At 37.4% G+C, this 27,064-nt stretch overlaps 1 protein-coding gene across 7 annotated transcripts in view; it reads right to left on the bottom strand.

Moving 5' to 3' along the window:
- CERT1 (ceramide transporter 1) overlaps window positions 1-27,064 on the bottom strand; it is a 147,075-nt gene that overhangs the window by 86,759 nt on the left and 33,252 nt on the right. For all 7 annotated transcript variants that reach the window (XM_004058707.5, XM_031003269.3, XM_055367801.2 and 4 more), the window contains one exon: window positions 3,756-3,872. In XM_004058707.5, the coding sequence (XP_004058755.2) occupies window positions 3,756-3,872 (117 nt within the window). The remainder of the gene's footprint in view (window positions 1-3,755; window positions 3,873-27,064) is intronic.

The raw sequence follows: 27,064 nt of genomic DNA, 5'->3' as shown, positions 1-27,064 counted from the left end.
GACAACTTTTTGCAGGGAAAACGCTTCCACAACCAGCAGGATGCAGAAAACGCTTTCCAAGAGTTTGTAGAATCCCGAAGCACAGATTTTTATGCTACAGGAATAAACAAACTTATTTCTTATTGGTAAAAATGTGTTGATTGTAATGGTTCCTATTTTGATTAATAAAGATGTGTTTGAGCCTAGTTAAAATGATTTAAAAAATCATGGTCCAAAACCACAGTTACTTTTGCACTAATCTAATACATAGTAGTGCCAGGATTCAAATCCACATTTGCCAGACTCTGGAGTCTGAAATCCGCTACTGAAACAGTTACCAATATAATATACTGTCCTGTTTGACAATCCACGGGCGAAAAGAAAAATGAGTTCATATTTATCTTGCATAGGTATAGTAGGAGAACTCAGATTATACACCATAATTTGCAGGAGGTTAGCTCATGGGAATTGTTCATAAACAGTCCGTTTACTAATGGTAACAGACAGACAAGAGAATTAACACAAAATTGAATACTCAGAAATCACAAACTAAAAGACAGTACAGTCTCAGGCAAATTACTTAATTTTAATCTAAACCTGTTTCCTCTTCTGCAAAATAATACTTTATTTTTCAGGATAGTAGGGAGAAAATAAAACACATAAAGCACTTAATACAATGATTAGTACTTGGTGATCCTCAATAAGTGTTAGCTCCTATCATTATCATCATTATGCCTGTACAGTTTTATATAGAGGATCAAGACAATAATGCATACTTAAATAGTAAAATTACTAAACTTAGCTTCCACAATCAATATTCCTTAATGATACTGAAGAATGAATCAAGAAACATCTCACTAGCCCTGGTCTATGGGAGGAAAAAAAAACAATGACAACATTTGAAATTTCTCCTTCTTACATGTTAAATAACTCAACAATTTACTTTTAGAATTCATATTCTAAATATGAATTCACTTAAATATTCACTGATAGGCTGCTCAGTTGGCATACATCACATATTTCACTTTAGTACATTAAATAATATTAACAACAATTAACAATGATTTCTCCTAGTCTACAAATAAACTATCTTTAAAAATAAGAAAGGGTGGCTGGCTGCAGAGGCTGACACCTGTAATCCCAGCATTTTGGGAAGCTGACATGGGCAGATCACTTGAGTTCAGCGGTTCAAGATCAGCCTGGGCCAAATGGCGAAACCGTGTCTCTACCAAAAATACAAAAAATTAATTAGCCAGGCACGGTGGTGCATGCCTGTAGTCCCAGCTACTTGGGAGGCTAAGGTGAGAGGATCGTTTGAACCGAGGCGGCAGAGGCTGAAGTGAGCCGAGATCACACTCCATGCTGGGTGACAAAGTGACCTCATCTCAAAAAAAAAGAAAGGGCAAACTTGTAAAATGCATCACAACCCTGCAGTTGAGTATTTTTTTTCAGGAACTAAAAATCACTCAAAATTTGTTATCTCAGCTTAAGTCCCACTGCTCTGAGGGAGACCCAAAGATTAAATCTATCCATTGTTCAAAGATGTAAAGAAATCAACACTAGAGGAGAAATATATACTTCGTGCATTAATCTTCACTAAAGGAAGAAAACACAAAACGAGAACCTTGCAAAGGAACTGTCATTGGACTTAACAGAGAAAAGTGAGCAAAATAAAATATGTTTAATGAAAACAGAAAAAAACTTGCCCTGTAATAAAAATCAACTGATTAAGCCCTTGAAGGTCATCTCCATTAAAAATATAGAAATTAATTCTACTTAATAACATCTTTAATCACTAGTGAGACAGCTGGCCCTGATTAAATAACATGAAACAGGCTGTTCTCCTTATATGCACATTTAGTTTCTCTCACCTAAAGTAAAACTCTTCATCCAGAAACAAGATGGTATAATTTAGTGAATTTAGTTGAGACTCCAAGTCTCTTGCTTTTCCTGTATGCCATAAATGGGGAAATACATCAGTCATTCTGGTAAGTAACTTTGCATATTATCTCATTTATGTCTTACTACTACTTTGAGCAGAAGTACCAACATGGCAGCTGAGAATAAACACTAAGAAGAGGTTAATTAACACAGCCAAGCTCACATATGTCATACATGGCAGAGGCTGCATGCATGGCCTGGCTCCAGAGCATTGAGATTTTTTGAATACTAGCTCATTTCTCTTTTAAATAATAGAAAAACAATAATTTTTTTCCATATTTAGACTTTTCTGAAGTAACATTACCAAGATAACTAAGACTTAGAAAATGTTTTAAAAACTTAACACTAAAGTTTAAATATATAGTCCTAAAGCTAAAACAAAGAAAAAAAGAAAGGTAACATAGTCAATTTTATTTAGGCTGGGAGAAATCTTAAATCAATAAACCAAGAAAGAAAAGCTAATACGATTGATAAAGAAGTATGCGGATTGTGAAATCTCAGGTGAGACTGGTTTTTCTTGGGTGTGTTGGTGTAGGGGTGTGTGTGTGTGTGTTTTGTGCTTGTTAAAAATACCCAAAACAGTGCCTGAGATTTCACAATCGCATACTTCTTTATCAATCGTGTTAGCTTTTCTTTCTCAAGCCAGACTGGTTTTTCTTGGGTGTATGGGTATAGGGGCGTGTGTGTGTGTGTGTGTGGTGTGTGGTGTGTGTGTGTGTGTGTTTTGTGCCTGTTAAAAATGTGTGTGTGTGTGGTGTGTGTGTATTTTGTGCCTGTTAAAAATAACCAAAACAGGTGTTTCAACTACAACTTTGTGAAACTCAAACGAACAAGTACAGGCAAGTACGTAAACAAGCAAAACTTCTCTTAAGTCATACTCAAGAATGACACAGTGGATTTAGAACGTTCTCTGTTTGTTTTATCATGGTATTACTGAATTAGCTAATAATACAGATTTATTAATGTATTTCTTTAGTCTACTTAATATTTATTAACAGAAGTCAAAGACTAGCTTTAAATTATATGAATGTACCTTATATATTTATATAAAAAAGACTTTCTATAGGTTTATCATTAGATAGTCTCACATGTACAAAGAATAACTGATTTACAAATGTTCGTATTAAGAATTTACCCAAAAAGTTATAACAAAAATCAACATTGAAACTTTTATAAGTTAGCGTTTTATAATCCAATGTTATTTCAAAAATCCTTTTATTTAGATCATTAAAAAGTTATTTATTATGAAGCAAAACCTAAATAAAAAATCGAAATGTGTTTTATGAAAAAGGGTATATTTTTGTTGTAGTTAACAATGAAAAATATTTATCTTTTTTTTTTGAGATGGAGTCTTGCTCTGTTGCCCAGGCTGGAGTGCAGTAGCCCAATCTTGGCTTACTGCAACCTCTGCCTCCCAGATTCAAGCAATTCTACTGCCTCAGCCTCCTGTGTAGGTGGGATTACAGGCGCTCACCACTAAGCACGGCTAATTTTTGTATTTTTAGTAGAAAAGGGGTTTCACCATGCTGGCCAGGCTGGTATTGCTCCTGACCTAAGCTGATCCACCTGCCTCGGCCTCCCAAAGTGCTGGGAATACAGGCGTGAGCCACCATGCCCAGCCGAATAATATTTATCATAGCAAATACCCTTAGTACAACTAAAGTGTTAAAAATAAAAATTATTTCAAAAATTTACATATGAACTGCTTTAATCTTTATCATCCAAATAATGTTCAATGTTTCAGTAACTAATGTCACATGTCAACTTTTTTTTAAGGTATTGTCAACAATCTCTTACCTAGTCCTCCATGGACAGGTAAACATTAGGGAACTTACCTTGTGCTGTTCAATGGCATCTATCCATTGCTGTCTATGATCTGGATCCTGAGCACGAAGATACCAAACACTATCATTCACACTAATATCAAATCGACATTCATCAAAATCGTGAGGCTGTGGAGAAAAAGTAGAAAATGAAAAGCAAAGCTAATTACATCCTTAGAAGTGTTACACCCCAAAGCCAAAACATGAACATACTCATTCTGTGCTGGTGGGAGACTTGTTACTTTTTATTTTTCTACTCAAATAACTTATCTGAAGATAAGAATGTACAAAGGCACAGTTACCAAAAGCCAAATTTCACTCACTACTCTTACAAATGAGTTGTCACATATGCTACAAACATCTATTTCTAAAACAGAGCTGATATTTTTCATCAAATGCTTTGAGTTAACTGGTGAGAACACCACCAAAAGGATAACTTTTATTTTTATTTATTTTTGAGGTGAGGGTCTTGCTCTATTGCCCAGGTTGGAGTGCAATGGCATGAACATAGCCTCACTCCAGCCTTGAACTCCTGGGTTCAGGTGATTCTCATGCCTCCCAACTGGGACTACTGGCACATACCACCATGCCCTGCTAGTTTTTAAAATTTTTTTAAAATGTAGCCTTGCTGGCTGGGCACTGTGGCTCATGCATGTAATCCCAGCACTTTGGAAGGCCAAGGCGGGTGGATCACGAGGTCAGGAGTTCAAGACCAGCCTGGCCAAGATGGTGAAATCCTGTCTCTACTAAAAACACAAAAATCAGCTGGGCGTGGTGGGGGGCATCTGTAATCCCAGCTACTTGGGAGGCCGAGGCAGAGAATTGCTTAAACCCGGGAGGCCGAGGTTTCAGTGAGCCGAGATTGCGCCACTGCTCTCCAGCCTGGGTGACAGAGTGAGACCTCCGTCTCAAAAAAAAAAAAAAAAAAAAAGATGGAGCCTATGTTGCCCAGGCTGGTCTCGAACTCCTGGCCTTAAACAATCCTCCCACCCTGGCCTCTCATGTTGCTGGGGTTACAGGCAGAAGCTATTGTGCTGAGCTAAAAGCATATATATTTTTTAAGGCCAAAATAAGTTTCAGAGTAGACATTTACTACTTTTTTCTTACTACATTATTCAAAAGTAAATGCCCATCAATAATTTTATTTCATTAAATATTCTTGATATCTCATTTATCAAATCTTATGAAATTTAACAAAGCAAGATAAAAATGTTAACATTTCCTTTTAAGTATCTAAAATTAACTTCTAGGCTTTTATATGTCTTTGATAGTAACAACCAGGAGCACTTCCAGCTAAAGGAAAAAAATAAAATGAATATTACATAAGATCTACGTGAGCTATCTAGAGAAAACTCCGCATTAAGGTGTAAACATTTAGTGAAAATGTCAACTTTTTGATTCAGTGCTCTTGACTCAAGAATATAAAAAATGAATGTTTTACATCCTTGTTTTTAATCTCAATAAATGAATTAAAATATGACAGGAATATGTCACATTTACCACCTCTTTTTCCACCAGATACAGAAGAGAGAGTCAATCAATATCCTCTCCTGAAAAGATTCTTAACCTTGGAGGGAAAAGAATCCGCTCTGGGCAACACGACAGTGAACTTATTTGCTCAACAGAATTTACATCCTGTACTCCTCCCAGGGTTTATTGTTTATTCTCTCCTTCCCTTAACAACATCCACCTTTTACATCATCAGTTTATTTAGCAAACACAATATAAACTAACTCTACCATTTTCTTTAGGCTATGAAACAACTTAAGATAAGAAATCATGGTTCTGACTGATTAAAGGATTCAAGTTAAATTTCCTGAATCAGTATGTGCTGGACAATAATAAACCTACAATGAGAAGTAGAGTGTGCTAGAAAGAAGCAAAAGGGAAAAACAATGCATATCCTGCTTCAGTAATTATAAATACAGAAAGACATAAGCGATAATGTCCAACATTCATAAATAATGATCATAAATTTAACTGAATTCTAAATATCCAGGCATCTTAAGAATCAAGTCTAATTACTGAGAATAGCTTCTTGGAGGAAATGAAACATATGCTATGTAAAGCAGGAGTCCCCAGACTCTAGGTCACAAATCCGTGCCAGTCCATGGGCTGTTAGTAACTGGGCCGCACAGCAGGCAGTAAGCAGCAGGCAAGCAAGCATTACCACCTGAGCTCTGCCTCCTGTCAGATCAGCAGCAGCATTAGATCCTCATAGGAGCACAAACCCTACAACGACTGTGTATACAAAGCATCTAGGTTGTTCGCTCCTTATAAGAATCTAATAGTTGATGATCTGAGGTGGAAGAGTTTCATCCCAAAGCCATCCCCCGTCACCCACTACATGGAAAAATTGTCTTCCATGAAACTGGTCCCTGGTGCCAAAAAGATTGGGAAATGCTGATCTAAAGAACCAAATAAAGTAAAGCAGATGATCAGTCTATTGCTGTAAGTAGCCCAGGAGTTTTAAACTTTTACTCCATGATAATTCCCATTATATTTCCAGCCAGTATTTCTTAAAATGTTTTACATTTTGTAATGTGTTAAATATACTTATTAAAGTTTTATAAAAATAAAAGAACATATAGCTCATAATTCACCATTTTCTCTGGCAAACACCTTCCTATGCAGACAAGGGAGCCATTTCTACCATCTATGATCTGAAGCATAGGTGGCACAGAAGAGAAAAGCATGAATTGTAAGTGGTATAGAAAGTCTGTGAGTAACACAAAAGTTTTACATCTCAACAAAGTGAAAAAAAAAAAAAACGGGAGAAGATGAGTCTACAGGGCAAAGGAAATGACAGATTTGGTTAAGAGGATGTATTATGCAATAAAGCTCACATCACTATATTACACACACATATGTGCCCCAAACTTCTAACAGACTGTTTCATTCAGTAACTATCCATCCTGTCTTTATTAAAAATTTTGATATTTTGCTCATTATACAGTAATTTAGTCCTTTTAAAAAATATTGCAATAAAATATTTATCTTGATTATTGAGTTTTTTCTTACTTCCTTAAATTTTGTGATTGAGGTAAGTCCCTCACTGGTCTCATCTTCCTTGTCTTGGTGCTGAGAAGTAATTATTAGAAAGAAACAAATGTAGGATAGAGGCCAAAATTAGATGGAAAACATTGAGAGGTGATAAATATAAGATATGATCTAAGGCAGCAGTCCACAAACTTTTTGGGACCAGGGATCGGTTTCATGGAAGACAGTTTTTCCAAAGACAGGTTGCGGGGAATGGTTCCGGGATGAAACTGTTCCACCTTGATCATCAGGCATTAGATTCTCATAAGGAGCGTGCAACCTAGATCCCTCGCATTAATAGTTCACGATAGGGTTTGCACTCCTATGAGAATCTAATGCTGCTGCTGATCTGACAGGAGGCAGAGCTCAGGAGGTAATGTCGGCTTGCCTGCCACTCACCTCCTGGTGTGCGGCCTGGTTCCTAACAGGCCATGGACTGGTACTGGTCTGTGGCCCAGGGTTTGAGGACCCCTGATCTAAAGGAAAAAAAGACTAAAAAGTTTAAAGAAGAATTAAGGTGACAAGTGATGAAAAGAGGGCTGACAGAGTTAAAAAAACAAAAAACAGAGTTAAAAACGTGGGAAACAACAACAAAAAGCCAGGTTTAAAAAGTCATGGATGGCCCACGCCTGTAATCCCAGCACTTTGGGAGGCGAGGTGGGTGGATCACGGGGTCAGGAGATCGAGACCATCTTGTCCAACATGGTGAAACCCTGTCTCTACTAAAAATACAAAAATTAGCTGGGTGTGGTGGCACGCGCCTGTAGTCCCAGCTACTCAGGAGGCTGAGGCAGGAGAATCGCTTGAACCCGGGAGGTAGAAGTTGCAGTGAGCCAAGATGGCGCCACTGTACTCCAGCCTGGCGACAGAGCAAGACTCCGTCTCAAAAAAAAAAAAAAGAAAAAGAAAAAGTCATGGACATGTTAAACAGATTTGAGAAAAGCACAAAATGAAAGAAATATAATAATGTAGAGTATCAAAGGAGATAAAGCAAATACTTTAGCTGGTGTTTTCAAACATGAAAATGTAACACACATAACAGAAAGACACACTATGCCCAGGAAAAACAGACACAGAAAAATCAATACAAATATATATTCTGTAAAGTTAATTAATTTCAAGAATAAAGGAAATGCTATAGGACACTGTTTCTCAAGGTTTTTGCATTACCAAACCCTCTACCCCACAATTAAATACTAAGGATAAGATTTTTGTCCATTGTTTTATCTAAGATTTCAACCCTCCCAAAGAACCAAGTATCACCACCACTAAGAATGCATGCTACAGGAAAAAGACATCTATAAAAAGGTGGGTTCCATATTTTCTCATGTCAACACTCACTGTTAAGGACAAAAAAATTTCAAAAGGTGAATAAATCCATGGCACTTATACCTACTCCCTACAAAAATAACCTTATAGGAACAAAAGAGACATAAATGTCCAAAAGAAAAAGAAAAAACTTATCACCAAAATTCACAGTTGGAATGTGGTAAATGACTTAACAGGTGTTACCAAAACACCAGGGGTTTGGTCTAGGTCCTGCTGCTCACAGCACAGCAAGCCAGTCACTGAGACAATGATTATTGCCAGGGAAGAAGGCTTTATAGGGTGCTAAAGTTCAGACGGGAGGTCAGTCTCAAATCTATCTCCCCGATTAACTAAAATCAGGGGTCTATAGAGGAGGGAAGAAATATAACCATGTGTGGAAACATAAGACTTAGGGAGGGCTAAGGAAAAGGAGTTGCTCAACAGGAAGCAGGTGGTTGGTTAGGCACTTATGCCAGGTAAGAGTTCTGGCATCTCATTGTCCAGATGCAGTGATCTGGTAAGTTTTCAGCTCTTTGATACTACCTGGGAGGCCTGATGGTTGGCTTCCTGAGAAAGGAATTCAGATAAGACAAATGTAACTTTCTCAAGTTTCAAGACTGGGAGGGTCAAGTGCTAGGTTTATGCAAAAGAGACCATAAACATCAGTTCTATGGGAAAACTGGACCAGTTTCACAGGCTTGAGAAAACTGAAAATTAAAAATCTACAAGGGAAAAGAAGACAAAAGAATCAAGCCAATTTGCACACAACATTGGAGAAGTAAAGGAACTGGAGGCATCAGGTAGCACTAGAGGTTAAGGCATGGATGGAGCTGAGACCAGAATTGATTGAGTCATTAAAAGGTGCAACTAGACCCCTGAAACCCCACATGCCCATCCCAAGCATTGGTGAGTACTCACCTACCGCCACATAGTAACATTAGAGGCCCCACTCTCCACCCTCTGGACAGACTAAATCAGACATTCTTACAGAGAATAGGGTACAGGGTGCTATGGGGGATGCGGGTGAAGGCAAGCAGATAAAGAAAAGTCTTCATATTTAAGGCCTCTTTCCCCTTCTTGGCACCCAGAAGGCTAAGGCCCAAACTTGCTATGTTGCCCAGGGTGGTCTGGTAAAGACTTGAGCAGTGTTTTTTGTTTGTTTGTTTTTTGGACACAGAGTCTCACTTTGTGACCTAGGCTGGAGTGGTGCAATCTTGGCTCACTGCAACCTCTGCCTCCTGGGCTCACATGATCCTCCCACCTCAGCCTCTGGAGTAGCTGAGACCACAGATGCATGCCACTACACCTGGATAATTTTTGTATTTTTTGTAGAAACAAGGTCTTGCCATGTTGCCCAGGCCCTGGTCTCCAGCTCCTGGACTCACACAACCCATCTGCCTTGATCTCCCAAAATGCTGGGACTAGAGGCGTGAGCCACTGCACGTGGCCCAGAGTTTTATACTAGAATTTAAGGTTCTTTTTCTCTGGCGCTGTAATTTAGGATTATCTCCTTACTATCTAGGTTCTTTTGCCTGGTTCCTACAGCTAAAATGATGGCAGGTTTTCTTTAATGGAGTTTTAGCTGTCTCACATCTCTGCCATGACGGACATGGTTCAGACTGCTCTCAGTCAGGTGCACACATGCATGGTTCAGGAGTCAACCAGAGACTTGAAGAGTTTATATATACAATTCTGAGATCCCTTCCTCTAGCTCTCTCCTTTTTCAAGTTTTCAACTTGCTTTCTAATAGCCCTGGTTAAAGCAAGTAACTTTCCCAGGTTCTACCAGTCAGAAAAATGGTTGGCTGATTTTTCTGTTAGAGTTACAGACACTTAGCACCACCATCACAATGGAGATTTGACCCTATTCTACCCTGACAGTAGGATATCTGATAATTTCCAAATATCCTGCCAAACACTTGTGAGGCTAAAGACTTAAAATTGTCTAAGTCTAGCATCTCTTTTTTGTTTTTACAAATAAACACAAAATATTAGAATTTCTTTACTCAACAAGACAGTTAAATGAATCCTATTAGGTACAAACAAGATGAATCAATCAGTGTTCTAAATTGTAAGCCACAGAAATTGATTCTTGCTCACTTAAGAAGAAAACGAATTCATTTAGAAGGTATTAGGCAGTTCATATTGCTAAGAAATACAAAGAACTGAGATCAGAAAATGGAAAGGAGCCAGGGTAGACTAGGCAACAAAAACCCCTGCTGGGATTGCACCACAGGTGCCATTTGTATGGACAGGACTGCTTCCACCTCTGGACCCTGTAAAGCCACTACTGGCACTGCTTCTACTGGAAACTGCATTCTCCTGCTGCCAGCACTATCAGAAGAAAAACTTCCTGTCTCTTGATTCTCTGTATTGGTCCTGTTAAAGAATCAAAGTAAGGCTGGAGAGGAAAACAAGGAAAAGGGGGGGGTAGAGAAGGACAGAGCAACATTCTGATAGTTTAGGCCTAATTCATATGCCCATATGCTAACTAAGGGGAGTTAACAAGATAGGAGATTGTAGGATAGAGGAAGCAATTAAGTATCTGGTCTTTACAGATCATTTGAAGGAGACCTTCCACTCACATAGTGGGGAATTCCTCAAAAGCAAAAAGGATTTTGATGATAAGAATGCCACTTAACAACCTATTATCTCTCTTAAATCCACCCTTCTATATACTGTTTTGTGCTACTGGAACTGGGATGCTGCAAACTATATTTCTCCTCTGCCAGCCCCCTTTCATTAGATTCTGTCAATGTGGGACATTAGATAAGGATTAGAAGCCAGGAACAAGATAGAAGGAACTTGCACCTTGCTGTCTGCACACTGTTTCCATCAGCATCTGCCCAGCAAAAGCCCTTAGCCCTGGCAGTGGCAGTCAGTTCCACTCAAAAGGTTCTTTTAAAACTCCCTGGACCAGCTTCATCTAGATACCTCAGAGATGCCAGTACCAGCTACGCATGCACCACTTCTTAGTTGTATGAGGTGTCGCTCCACAACATTTCCTTTACAGATTAGTGGGATATTAGAGCATAAGATACACGAGCTATAATCCCCCTTCTAGATGTCTGAGACCCAGCTGCACAAAGCACCTCCTTTAAGCTTCTGAGATAACAAGAGCAGATAAAGAGCAACCCTCTCCAGTTGAGTCTCAACTCTTCAGAGATCCTTTCTCTGAATTCCGGAAGTACTCATTAGCTAGGTGGCCCTTTCAGCTCAGAGGTTTATTAAGCCTCATTCCAGGAGGGTCCTAAGGTAATGGTACAAACACCAGCAGGCAGCAACTTTTCTTCTGAGTCCCACCTCTGCAGGACTATCCCTCCATACTTACAGGTTCTGATAACCCAAACCACTTCTCTTTGTTGCTGTAGTCTAAGAATTAGAAGCTGGTCCTTGCAATTATCACTTCTGTATTACCTCAATGTTTTTCTTTTATTCTTTCACTTCTCCCACAACTGTTTGAACAATTTCCTATATTAAACACTTTCTGCTAAAATATCTAATGTGGTTTCTGGTTCCAGGTGATCCTCTTTGTTGAATGCTTAACATAAAATTCAGAAAACTAATGTCCACACAAAAACATACAGAAAAATATTCATAAAAGCTTTATTTGTAACAGCCCCAAACTGGAAACAACCCAAATGTCCTTCAATTGGTGAATGCCTAAACTGTGGTACAGAGATGGAATACTACCCAGCAATAAAAAGGAACCAATTATTGATACATTCAACAACTTAGTGGATTCTCAAGGAAATTATGCTGAGTGAAATAAGCCAATCTCAAAAAGCTATATACTGTATGATTCCACTTTTATAAAATCCTCAAGATAATAAAATTATGGGACTGCAGAACAGCTTAGTGGTTTCCAACGGTTAGGGATTAGAGAGTAGAATGAAGGGAGAAAGTTGTAACTATAAAGAGGTAGCATACGAAGCTGGACGTGGTAGCTCACGCCTGTAATCCTAGCACTTTGGGAGGCTGAGGTGGGCAGAGAGCTTGAGCTCAGGGTTCAAGACTAGCCCGGTCAACATGGCGAAACCCCATCTCTACCAAAAATACAAAAATTAGCTGGGCATGGTGGTGCATGCCTGTAGTCCCACCTACTTGGGAGGCTGAGTCCAGAGGATCGCTTGAACCAGAGAGGCAGAGGCTGCAGTGAGCCAAGATTGTGCCATAGCACTCCAGCCTGGGCAACAGAGTGAGACTCTGTCTCCAAAAAAAAAAAGGTAGCGTAAGAAATCTATGGGGCAATAAAACAGTTCTGTAATTTGATTGTGATGATTGTTACAAGAATCTAAGTGATAAATTTGCATAGAACTACACAGATGCACAGATGAGTATATGTAAAACTGATAAAATATAAATTGAGTTGTACCAATGTTAATTTCCTGTTTTTGATATTTTACTATAGCTATGTAAAATCAGACCATAGATGGAAACTGGATGAATACATGGAACCCATTTACTCTATTTTTACAAGATTTTAAGAATGTACAATTACTTCAAAATTTTACAAGTTTTTTTTAAGTGAAAAACTTAAACATTCAACAAAATGCAAAAAGTGGCTGGCCCTTAGTGTTAGAATTACAAGTGGTTTTCTTCTTTAGAAATGTTTGTATTTGGTAAGAGTTTGATAATGGATAGACATTACTTTTGTAATGGAACAAATTAATGTTATAAGAAGGCAGAGCCAGATGGAGAAAGAGGACTCTCCAGTTATCATCCCCCTGTGGAAACATCATTTTGAATAACTATCCATGCATGAACACATCTTCAAAAGAGCTAAGAAAACCAAGTGAAAGTTCACAATACCTGTTTATGGCATACTAATAAGAAAATACCCATTGAAGAGGATAGAAAGGATAATTTTACAGTATCTGTGTCAACCCTCCCACAATCCTACTCAGCAGAATGCAGAGATATCTCCTCTGCTTGAGGAAAAAAAGAGAAGTGTAGGACTTTCCCTTGGTTCCTAATACTGGGCCTGCCACAGTAAAAATCCAGTGCCAGGCAGACCCCTCATGGTAACTGAATACAGGTTGGTATCTGTGAACTGAATCTCCTCACCTATCCCAGTGACAGGTGGTAAACTATAGCCCTCACAAAATGGACTCAATCTCTGGCTCCCATCACTGCTGGATGATGACAGCAGCCTTAGGTTTCAGTCAAACCTCAGTAACAGGTAGGCCTCATGATTTTCAGATGCACCCCAGAGCTGTGCCAGCCGTGGTAACAACAGATTCTAGTCTATTGTTATTCTGACCATGGTAATTCTGGGTACAGAAAGCCTAATGCTGTAACAGTTGCAACAGTCATGGGCTTAGAGATCACGCCAGATGACCTGCCCAGGATCTAACAACAGGCTTACTGATAAAGAGCCAGATAAAGCCAGGCTGCAAACATTCCAATAAGTACCTATTTCTTCAACATGCAGATATAGATGCACAACAGGAAGGATCAAGAACAACCAGGGAAACATGACCTTATAAAACAGACAAAATAAACTTCCAATGACAAACCCAAAAGAGATGGAGATGTCTCAAAAGTCTGACAAAGAATTCGAACAGCTATTTTAAGGAAGCTCAATGAACTTCAAGAAAATACACAGAAACATTGAACAAAATGAGGAAAATAGCAAATGACAAGATGAGAAAATTAATGGATTGAAATAATAATTAAAAGAAAATCAAGCAGAAATACTGGAGCTGAAAAATACAATGAATAAAATGAAAAATGCAATAAAGAACATCAATAGCAAAATCAAAGAAGCAAAAGATCTGTGAACTTGAAGGCAGGTTATTTGAAAATATATGGTCAGGAAAAAAAGAAGATTGAAAAGGAATAAAAGAAAGCTTACGGAATTTATAAGACAGCATTAACAGCAAATTTTTGAGTCATTAGAGTTCAAAAGGGAGTAGAGAAAGGCAAACAGGTAGAAAGGTTATTCAAAGAATAAGAACAGAAAACTTCGAAAACCTGGATTCAAAATTTGGTAAAGAATATGCAATAATGATGTAAATTGTAACATCAAAAATTCAAAACACTGAGGGACAGTGTAGTAAAAAGTTTATTTTTAGGTTGTTATCAGTTTAAAATAACTGTTTTTTTTTGTAAACCTTATGGTAATCACAAAGCAAAAACCTGCAATAAATACAAAAAATAAATATAAAGCAAAGAATCAAATGTACTATTAGAGATAATCACTTAGCCACAATGACAGTAAGAATGGAAAACAATTAGGAAACAAGTGGCAGCAGTTAAGCCCTTATCTATCAATACATAAATACCTTAAATATAAATGGATTAAATTCTCCAATCAAAAGACACAGAGTGACTGGTTGGATTTTTAAAAAGACCCATCTATATACTGCCTATAAGGGACTCATTTCATCATATACATACTGAAAGTAAAGAGATTTAAAAAGATATTCTATGCAACTAGAAACCAAAAGACAGTAGGAATAGCTATACTTCTATCAGATGAAATAGACTTTAAGTCAAAAACTAAAAAAGAGACAAAGTATTATATATTGATAATTCAGCAAGAGGATATCACAATTATAAATATAATATGCACCCAACATTGGAACACCTAAATATATAAGGCGTATATTAACAGATCTGGAGAGAAAGACTACACACAATAATAGTAGGGAAATTCAACACCTCACTTTCAGCAATGGACAGATCATCTAGAGAGAAAATTAACAAGAAAACATCAGAATTAAACTATACTCTGGACCAAATGGGCCTAACACATATATACAGAACACTTCAGTTGCAGAATATATTATTATTCTTAACTACACATGGGACGTTCCTCACAATAGATATGTTAGACCACAAAACAAATCTTAACAAATTTAAGAAAACTGAAATCATATAGAGTATCTTTTCTGACCACAATGGTATAAAACTAGAAGTCAATAAAAGGAGGAGCTTTGGAAAATGCACACATACATGGAAATTAAACATCATGATCAAGTGAAGCAATGGTCCAACAATGGTTCAACACAAACAAATCAATAAATGTGGTACATCACATTAACAGAATTGATGGACAAAAACCCTATGATCAATAGATGCAGAAAAAGCACTGGACAAAATTCAACATCCTTTCATAAAAACACTCAACAAATTAGTTGTAGAAGAAATGTACCTCAACACACTAAAGGCCATATGCAACAACTCACAGCTAATACACTGAACAGGGAAAAGTTGAGCTTTTCCTCCAAGATCCTGAACAAGACAAGAATACTGACTCTTGCAACTTCTATTCAGCATAGTACTAGAAGTCCTAGCCAGAACAATTAGGCAAGACAAAAGAAATAAGTTAAACTGTCCCTGTCTGCAGATTACATGACCCTTATATATAGAAAACCCTAAAGACTCCACCAAAATACTGTCAGAACTAATAAATGAATTCAGTAAACTTGCAGGGAACAAAATCAACATAAAAAAATCACTAGTGTTTTTATACACTAACAATGAACTATCTGGGGAAAAAAAAAGAAGAAAATAATCCCATTTAGAATAGCTACAAAAAGAAAATAAAATACTTAGGAATAAATTCAACCAAGGAAGTGAAAGATCTCTACACTGAAAACTATAAAACATTCAAGAAAGAAATAGAAGACAAAAATAAATGGAATGAGATCCCATGTTCATGAATTAGAAGAATTTATACAGTCTTGTGTCACTTAGCAATGGGGATATGTTCTGAGAAATATGCTGTTTGGTGATTTCGTCAGCTATACATATCTAGATGGTATAGCCTACTACTCCTACTACTCACCTAAGCTATATAGCACAGCTTATTGCTTCCAAGCTACAAACCTGGACGGCATGTTACTCTACTGAATACTTTAGATAATTATTATACAAGGGTAACTATTTGTGTATCTAAAAATATAAATGGTTATGCATTAAGCTGTGGTCTTATGATGGCTACAACATCATTAGGTGATGTTGTTCTATCACCTAGAGAGAAAATTAACAAGAAAACATCAGAATTAAACTATACTCTGGACCAAATGGGCCTAACACATATATACAGAACACTTCAGTTGCAGAATATATTATTATTCTGTGATAGAAAATTTTCAGCCCCATTATGACCTTACGGGACTACTGGCTTAGAAGTGGTATGCTGGGCAGACGTGGTGGCTCATGCCTGTAATCCCAGCATTTTGGGAGGCTGAGGCAGGCAGATCACGAGGTCAAGAGATTGAGACCATCCTGACCAACATGGTGAAACCCCATCTCTACTGAAAATAAAAATATTAGCTGGGCATGGTGGCGCACGCCTGTAGTCCCAGCTACTTGGGAGGCTGAGGTAGAATTGCTTGAACCTGGGAGGCAGAGGTTGCAGTGAGCCAAGATTGCGCCACTGTACTCCAGCCTTGTGACAGAGTGAGACTTCATCTCAAAAAAAAAAAAAAAAGAAGTGGTAGGCTGATGACTGAAACATCACTGTGTGACACATGCCTGTATTGTTAAAATGTCTACACTACCCAAAGCAATCTACAGATTCAATGCAATCCTTCTTAAGATACCAATGACATTTTTCATAAAAACAGAAAAGGTAATCCTAAAACTCATGTGGAACCACAAAAGACCCCAAAGAGCCAAAGGAATCTTAAGCAAGAAGAACAATGCTGGAGGGGATCACACTACCTGACTTCAAAATATACTACACAAAACTATAGGAATCAAATCAACAGGTAACTAGCATAAAAACAGACACACAGACCATTATAATAGAATAGAGCCCAGAAATAAATCCATGCATTTACAACCAACTAATTTTTGACAGAGATGTGAAAAACACACAATGGGGAAAGGACAGTCTCTTTAACAAACAGTGTTAGGAAAATTGGATATCCACATGCAGAAGAATGAAATTAAATGCTTACTTCTCACTATATGCAAAATTCAACGGAAAGTGAATTAAAATCTGAAATATAAGACCTAAAACTATGAAACTAGTAGAAGAAAGCACAGGAGCAATGCTCCATGACATTGGTCTGGCAAGAATTTTTTGAATGAAACCTCAAAAGCATAGGCAACAAAATAAAAAATAGATGAGATTTCAACAAACTAAAAGGCTTCTGCACAGCAAAAGAAGCAATCAACAAAGTGAAGAGAAAACCCATAGAATGGGAGAAAATATCTGCAAACTATATATCTGATAAGGGATTAATATCCGAAAAATATCAGGAACTCAACTCAATAACAAGAAAATAACCCAATTAAAAAAATGCACAAACACCTGAACAAACATTTCTCAGAAGAAAACATATAAATTGTCAACAGGTATATGAAAAAATGCTCAATGTCATAAATCATCAGGCAAATACAAATGAAAACCATAATGAGATATTATCTCCTGTTGAAATGGCTATTAGCAAAAAGACAAAACAGAGTTAAGTGTTGGCAAGAGTGTGGAGAAAAGTGAATCCTCCTACACTTGTTGGTAATGTGAATTAGTAGAGCCACTAAGGAAAACACTATGGAGGTTCCTTGAAAAATTAAAAAAAAACTACCATATAATTCAGTAATGCCACTCCTTGGTATATATCTAAAGTAAATAAAATCAGTATGTTGAAGAGACATCTGTACTTCCTACTTTTATTATAGCTATTCACAACAGCCAAGATATGGAATCAACCTCAGTGTCCATTAACAGATGAATGGATAAAGAAAATAATAGTATATGAACACAATGGAAAACTACGCAGCAATTTTTTTTGTTGTTTTTTTAAGACACAGGGTCTTGCTCTGTTGCCCAGGCTGGAGAGCAGTGGCATGATCATAGCTCACTGCAACCTTGGACTCTTGGGGTGAAGTGATCCTCCTGCCCCACCCTCCTCAGTAGCTAGGACTGCAGGCACATTCTACCATGCCTAGCTCATTTTTTAAATTTTTTGTAGGGACAGGGTCTTGCTATGCTATGCTGCTCAAGCTGTCTTGAGGTCCTGGCTTCAAGTGATCCTCCTGTCTGGACCTCCCAAAGTGCTGGAATTATAGGCATGAGCCACCAAATCTGACTGATTCAGGAATTTAAAAGAAGAAAATACTGTCATTTTTGACAATATGAATGAATCTGGAGGGCATTAAATGAAATAAGCCTGGCACAGACAGATAAATAACACATTATTTCCCTCATATGTAGAATCTTAAAAAAGTTGATCTCATGGAAGTAGAGAGTAGAATGGTAGTTACCAGAGTCTGGAGTGTTTAGCAGGTGAGGAGGGTTAGGGAGATGTTGGTTAAAGGACACATACTTATGGTTAGATAGGAGGATTAAGTTTAAGAGATAAATTGTACAACGTGGTGACTATAGCTAATGATTACATACTATGTTCTTGAAAAATGCTGAGAGTGGATGCTCAGTATTCGCACTGCAAAAATGATAACTATGTGAGGTAATATATTTGTTAGCTAGACTTAACCATTTCACAATGTATATATACTTCAAAAAAGCATGTTGTGTACAATAAATACATGTTACATGTCAACTTTTAAAATTAATAAATTTTTTTAAAATGTAAAAAAAATGTTACTTTAAAATAAAAGGGCTGGCTGTCAATCTTAATCATTCTTATGAAGGAAGAGAAAGACCCTCTCATATTATTTTATACTCAGTACCTGTTCTAAGAAAAAACAACAGGGAAGTAAAACCAAAGACAGGCAGCCCGGCGCCAGGCCCAAAACCGGACATGGGCCTGCCTGGCCTAAACCCAGTAGTTAAAAATCAACTCATAACTTAAAAACCGATGTTATTCATAGATTCCAGGCATTGTATAGAAGAACACTGTGAAACTCCCTGCCCTGTTCTGTTTCTCTCTGACCACCAGTGCATGCAGCCCCTGTCACGTACCCCCTGCTTGCTCAAATCAATCACAACCCTTTCATGTGAAATCTTTAGTGTTGTGAGCCCTTAAAAGGGACAGAAATTGTGCACTTGAGGAGCTCGGATTTGGAGGCAGTAGGTTGCCAATGCTCCCAGCTGAATAAAGCCCTTCCTTCTACAACTCGGTGTCTGAGAGGTTTTGTCTGCGGCTCGTCCTGCTACAGTTATAGTTTGGTGAAATAAAGTTGTAATGAAAATACCTGACAGTAGAACCCACAGCTTAATCAAGTAGAAGAGCTGTTCTCTTAGTACATCACGAAAGTCAGTTAAAAATAAATGATTTTAGGCACTAATCCAATCTGAAGAATAATGAATTTAGCCTTACTAATAATGAATTTAGCCTGCCCAGTGGATGATAGTCTCATGTAGTCTATTAGACTCCCTCTACTAGAGAGACAGTCTCTTTAACAAATAGTGTTAGGAAAACTGGATATCCACATGCAGAACAATGAAATTAAATGTTTACTTCTCACCATATGCAAAATTCAATTGAAAGTGAATTAAAATCTGAAATAAAAGACCTAAAACTATGAAACTAGTAGAAGAAAGCTCCTATGCCTTCTTCTACTAGAGGAAGTCTAATAATCTCATGTAGTCTATTAGACTACATGAGTCTAATAATTTCATGTAGTCTATTTGAGGGAGTCTAATAGACTACATGAGATTATCACCCACTGGGCAGGCTAATGACACAATGAGGACTGAGGTGTTAAAGGAGGCCAACTAGCTATATCTAGTACCTAACATACATGGTATGATACTGGGAAAACACCCACAGTCCAAGGCATGTAAACAAAGTTTTGCAAGTCTAGAAACTACATCTTGTCAGTGCCCCAGACATAGAGAGACTCTCAAGTCTAACCTACGATGCTTCTAAGAGATTTAGGAATGTATCAATGAACATACCATACTGACAATTTAATGATTTATAGCAAGGAACAAATGCCATGATAGCCAGACATTTCAATTTTCTGGTAAATGTGCTCCTTGTAAGAATCCTATTCAGAAAAATCAAATATAAAAGTTTCAGCATGGGATTAAAATAAAGAGAGTGAAAAGACTTTTAGTGACCAGTAGCACCAAATTTAGTGTAATGTTTTCCCAATTTTCGTTTTAAGTGATAGAACCCTGTCTGCTGCTGCCCCACCTTCCCAAATCTTAACTTTAATACCTACATATTTTTAAAATGTATGGGAATGGGGAAGGAAAGCAGAGCCCTACCATTTTCTTTTCCCCTCAAGATCATTGTCACTCTCACCAAATGGCTCCTGAGGCATTTTCACAAAACAGGGTGAAAACCACGATTAACATATCCTTTGAAAATTACACTGTTCCTGGGGTCCCTTTTCTTAAAACTTGCCAAAGGTCTGTTCTTTCAGATACTTGTTTTCCTGCTTGGGGGCTTAATATTAGCCTTTTTTTTTTCTTTTTTCAACAATTACCAATTTAGCTTTCCTTGGAATCAGTATATTCATATACAGAACTTGCTTATGTTACTTTCCAGCCTATCAAAGGTCACAGATGGTATATAAACTTTTGTAACCTTAGGCAATTTAAACTCTCTGAAGTTCCAATTCCTTATCTATGAATGTGGGGGTAATAATAAAACTTATTTCACTGGATTTTTGAGAGGACAGAATGTGATAATCCACATTTTGTATGTGCAAATAGTGAAAACATTTTGAGCAATGTTTGGAATAGTAAAAGCCCTCAAATGTCAGCTATATGCTTTAAAAAACCTATTTTTTATTCAATAAAAAATCAAGTTTTAAAAAACACTAATTTAGTTTTGAAACAATACAAGCTTCTCTAAAACATCTGTCTCTATCAATTCATAGGGATTATTTATTTAACATAAAAACACAAACAAAGGTGGACAAAAGAAACAAGCGTTAGATAATCTGGCAGCATAAAACATTTTAAGTTGTAGATGAATTAAATGGTAAGATAAAGAGATTGTTTTCTTGATTCCAATTTGTAACACTGGGCTTCAGATAACTGTATCCCAACTCTGTTAAGATATAAGAAGAGCATGGAAATTGTCATTTTTTTTTGCACCTATCACTATCTATTACCATGTATTTAGTATATATAACAGAATGATTAAAAGGAAAACCAAATCATGTCACTCCTCTGTTCAAAGTCCTTCAGTGCTCTCCATGACAAATTGTATACCCCTGACTTAACCTCAGAGCCGCTCTTTCCTCTTCCTAGAATACTCTCCTCCAAATATATTCATTGTTTAGCTGTTACTTCCTTAAGGTTTTGACTCAAGTGAATCCCTTCTTTTGCCACCTTATCTAAAATTTTAACCTCTAACTCCCACCTATTCACACATGCTTCTCATCTGATTTAAAGGCTTGAAAATAAGAAACTAGAGCAAAGGTAGTTAGGTAATCAAAATGATAACTTGTTGGATATATCAAAACCATCAGAACTGGATAGTAAAATACTTCTGCTGCTATCCTAAACAACACTGGAGACAGTGAAAAATACTTCGGTTTTTCTTTTCCATGCATAATGCCCTTCCTTGGAGGCAAAACTGATGCCTTGTTCTGAGTAACTATGGAAAAGCCTGCACATCACCTTCAAAAGTCAAGGGGAAGAGATACTTTGTACTCAGAGATGGGGGAAAAAAAATCCAGTCATCTCACTTAAAGTCCCCCAAATTCCCAAATTAACAAAACCTTGAGCTGTTCCTTTAACTACTGACTCCCTATGTCCTTGACTTCTGCAAAGGTGTTATCTGAAGATACATGATAACCTTTGCAGATATGATAATCATATGCAAAGTATGAAAAACGGTTGTTTTTCCTACTATGTAGAGACTAGATGGAAACTTTGGAATCTTATTTTCCCCCCTTTAAAACTGACAGCATTTTTATTTGGAGAGTTGGTTCTTCTGAAGTCTGTATTCTCTTGTAAACCATCTTTGTAAGTAAATTTCTAAATGTCTTGGCCTCATTTTGATACTGCTTATTGGCTCTCCCCTTACTTGGCTTTCTCTGATCCATAACATCAAGGGTACAGCTGGGCTGAAGACAGGGCAGGTTGAAAGTCTGTATGTAACACAGTAATGGTCTTTTTTTTTTAAGATAAAATACGGTAAAATTGGTTAGGTTTTCTACTCTCTGTTGTGTTTCCATGAAACTACATCCCAGCTCATGAAAGACATGAACTATGATACTACCAAAATCTCCTCTGGCACAGTCTTTAAAACCTCTTAGTGTGATTTCTAAAAATTTCTGGGGTTTTGTAACTGCCTTATTGCTTACCCTCATGTCCCGACCATAATGATATATAGCACAAATAAGTTCATAGAAGGTCACTTCAATGAGAGTAAAGGTCTAATAAGTTGTTAAAAAAAAAAAAAAAACAACCAAACAAACAACAACAAAAAGCCTAATATGATACCTACTCCATGGAATATTATCCAGCTATTTTAATAAGCAAGTTTGTATATATAAAAAAAATCACATCAAGGATTAACAGTAACTACCTCTAAACTATATGAGTAGAGCTAATTGTTTTCATTTACTAATTGTTTTCATTTGCTTACCTGTATTTTCCATAAATCATACATAATACTTTTGTTAAAGGACAAAAAGTTCATTTAAAAATACATAAGACCTGTGGGTAAATATGGTGACAGATTGATACATTCATCTTGACTTAACAAACCCCACTTAAAGGATAAAAAAAGGCATTAAACTAGAAATAAGAAGATTAGAAGGAAGAGGCCGGGCACAATGACTCACGCCTGTAATCCCAGCACTTTGGGAGGCTGAGGCGGGCAGATCACCTGAGGTCAGGAGTTCGAGACCAGCCTGACCAACATGGCAAAACCCCGTCTCTACTAAAAACAGAAAAATTAGCCAGGTGTGGTGGCGCAGCACCTGTAATCCCAGCTACTTGGGAGGCTGAGACAGGAGAATTGCTTGAACCCTGAGGGCGGAGGATGCAGTGAGCCAAGATCCTGCTGCTGCATTCCAGCCTGGGTGACAGAGCAAGACTCTGCCTCTAAAAAAAAAAAAAAAAAAGAAAAGAGGAAAAAACACCACAAAAAAAGAGAATTCAATCAAATTTTAGATATCTGAAAGCAAACGAGCAAATTAAGATGTCACAGGTGACTAGGGAAATCTAAGTGTGCAGTGAGGGAGGACAAGATAAGATGCAATCTTATTTGTGTCAAAGAACCACAGAAAGAATAAAAAGAATGAGAATCAGCAACTTCAAACACTAGATTCCTCTGAAGCTATAAACAGAAGAACTGATTAAAAGTAAGAAGCAATTAGTCTGCTTAGACACCATCCCTAAAAATAACCGAATTACCCTTCTAGCAGAAGACTAGAGGTTTTCTATTTGGATATGTTGAATTGAAAGAACCCCTAAAGTAAGCACTATCAAAGAAAGCTGAGGAAAAGGGTTCAAAACAGAAAGATCAAGGCAAAGCCTATATTGAGTAGTGAAACTCTCACCCCCTACCCCCTATCTGATACTATTTCTCCACCCAAAGCAAGCAAGGCTCCTCAGAGAAATGGTCCAGGACTGGGGCAAGGGAGGTATAAGAGAAGACGAATCTGGAAAATCTTGAGCTTGAAAGTAAGTACTTAAAAAAAAAAAAAAAAAAGCCACACGCATTTGTCAAAAGGACCAAGAAATCAGCTCGAAGGTGCTTCTATTAGCCATATCTAGGACAATTTTGATCATCAAAATATATTAAGTACAGTAGTGGATTATAACACATTCAATATTAAGCAGAAACAGGTAAGTCCCCTATGACATTAAATGGGACAAAAAAAAAGACTTTTGTTGAGTTTTTAATAGTAATATGCTAGCTGATAAACTCTGCAATGCTTGCAGCATTAAAAAAATCACTACTTTGCAAACATTATTAAACTAAGATTCAGTGGGTGAGGCATCATAAATAATTGCTAAATTAGAGAAAAGGATGATGATGGAATAAAATTTTTACAGTCTTTTTTTTTTTTAACTTTTATTTTAGGTTCGGGGGTACATGTGAAGGTTTGTTACATAGGTGAACTCTTACCATAGGGGTTTGTTGTACAGATTGTTTCATCACCCAGGTATTAAACCCAGTACCCAATAGTTATCTATTCTGCTCCTCTTCCTCCTCTCACCCTCTACCCTCAAGTAGACCCCAGAGTCCATTGTTCCCTTCTCTGTGTTAATGAGTTCCCACCACTTAGTTCCCACTTATAAATGAGAACATGTGGTACTCTTCCTGCATTACTATGCTAAGGATAATAGTCTCCAGCTCCATCCACGTTCCTGCAAAAGACGTGATCTCACTCTTTTTTATGGCTGCATAGTATTCCATGGTGTCTATGTACCACATTTTCTTTATCTAATCTGTCATTGATGGACATTTAGGTTGACTCCATGTCTTTTTTTTATTGTGAATAGTGCTGCAATGAACATTCGAGTGCATGTGTCTTTATGGCAGAAGGATTTATATTCCTCTGGGTATATATTCAGTAACGGAATTGCTGGGTTGAATGGTAGTTTTGCTTTTAGCTCTGTGAGGAATCGCCATACTGCTTTCCACAATGGTTGAACTAATTTATGCTCCCACCAACAGTATGTAAGTGTTACATTTTCTCTGCAACCTTGCCAGCATCTGTTGTTTTTTGACTTTTTAATAACAGCCATTCTGACAGGTGTGAGATGGTATCTTATTGTTTACACAGTCTTAACATATATTCCATGGACCTTACCTTCTAGTTTCAAGGAGATACAGAAACTACAAAGCAGAAAAACTAGACAACCCCTTGGCCCTTTGCTGGATTCTTGAAATTACTGTCAAATGAGGGACCACTATCTATGTCTCTAATGTGATACCCTGAGAAAAACACTACATCATTTACATAATATTCTGAACCTAGGTACTTACAGGAGTTACCTACATTATTCTTGCAACTTTTCTATGTGAAATGATTTCAAAATAAGTTAAAAAACAAAAATGATACTTACAAATACACCATTGGTCAACTCTATTCTTCCTTCCCTCATGAAAGTCCTTTGTAGAAGCTGGTTGCTTAATCTCTCCTTATATCTCATTGTTAAGGAGAGCCAAAGCTCATCAGACATTTGAAGAAAACCTCTAATAATAAAATCACAGACTAAACACAAGGGGGAAAAATGGAATTCTGAAGCAATAGTCAATGATGCAAGAATCAAACGATAAACTCACACGCATACATGCCCTACGTAATATACGCATACGTGTGCATGCATACACATAACTCCAACTGGGCCCTCTTCCCTGGTCTCCAGACTTTTTTACTCAGTTGCTCTATTATCTTCTGATAATGCCTAACAGCCTTCTCAACATAATCCAAAATCGATCATCTGATTTGCCTTCCTCAAGAAGGCTTCCACATTTCTGTAAATGGTAACAATACAGTTGCTTCGACCTAAATAATCTGATTTCTCATTTCTCTCACACTCCATAGGAATTCATTAGCAAATCTGCAAATCTTGTCAGCTTTGCCTTCAAAAGAAATCCAGAATCCAAGTGCTTTTCGTAATCTCTACCACTGTAACTCTGGTCCAAGCCACCAGCATCTCTCATCTGGATTATCTGCAACAGCCTTCAAAGGCTGCCTGATTCTATTTTCCTGCTTCCATCCCTGCCTCCTACAATCTATTCTTAACACAGCAGCCCAAATGATCCTGTTGCAAGGATCAAATCACTCCTCTGCTCAAACCTCCAGCAACTTCCCATCTCGCTCAGCATTAAAGTCAAAGTCCTTATGGATGATCCACAAGGCTCTCCACAATCAGGCCTCACTACCACTTTGCTTTCCCCGTGTCTACTCTGCTCCAGTCATATTGGCCTTCTTTAACTAGCTTTGGTTGTCCTTTACAACTGCTGTTCCTTCTCACCTGGTCACCACTTCTTCTAAATGGCATGACTCATTCCTTTCCCACCTTCAGACTGCTTCTCAAATTCCCCATTTCACTCATTATAAAAACTGCCCCAATACACACACAGTTTTACATCTCTGAAATAAGGATATATCCTACAAATGATATAAATTTGAATAGTTACTATAGTATATAATTATACGGTGCACCTTAAATTTAGTGGCATCAAACTAATTAAAATATGGTAATACTTAGCCAGAGAAACCTTCCCAGCCCACCCTACAATAAAAGATGTTAAAATAACAAAAGCTACTTAATAAAAATGCGCTTAACAGCCTAAGAGGAACAGACTCCCAAAGTCAGTCTGAATAACTATATCATCCCCAAATGTAAAATATCTTAAACAATTTGTTTTCTGTTTGTAAATCTTAACTGCAAATTTTTCAGGAAAATATATAGGAAAGCTAATTATAACTATTAATTATTCATTTCCAGTTCTTTCATATAACATTGACTTGATGTATCTGCTTGATTAGTTTAACTCTTCAATTCTGAGAATCTCTAAATAAAACAAAACCCCGTCTTTAATTTTTGCTCTCAAAGGCACAGACACTGACAATATTACTGTGATTTTTGGCTACAATGATAATAAAAGAAAATGCTAATTTTGTGGTTATATATGATCTCTCCTCTCATAAGAATCACAATCTAGTAGGATTAGCATACAAAATAATGGGATGTCAGAGATCCCAAAATATATTTTTACAATGTTACTGGAATGTTACAGGACCTTACCAGAACTTATTTGATTATAATTACTTGATAAAAACATATTTTAATGACCTTAACTTAGCTTCTAAAACTACTTCTTTCCTGGGACAGAGCACCAGATGGGCTCTTGGGGTCCCAAATTCCAGGCCTTAGCTCCTGGATGCCATTTCTAGACCAGCCCTGGGCCAGAAGGGAGCTCGCTACCCTAAAAGGAGAGACCCAGGCCTTGCAGGATTCACCACAAGATGACTAAAGAGCCCTTGGACCTTGAGTGAACATTGGCAGTATCCAGGCAGTACTCATTACAGGCCTGGGGTGGTGGTTAACACACGAAGACACTCTATCATGAGGAAAGGTAAGAGAAGAGTGGGAAGGACTTGTGGCTTGGGTGCTAGTTC

This window comes from Gorilla gorilla, chromosome 19, assembly GCF_029281585.2.
Source record: "Gorilla gorilla gorilla isolate KB3781 chromosome 19, NHGRI_mGorGor1-v2.1_pri, whole genome shotgun sequence".
NCBI lineage: Eukaryota > Metazoa > Chordata > Mammalia > Primates > Hominidae > Gorilla > Gorilla gorilla.
The sequence above is the reverse complement of the archived record's forward strand: the minus strand, read 5'-3'. Positions and strand labels throughout refer to the sequence as shown.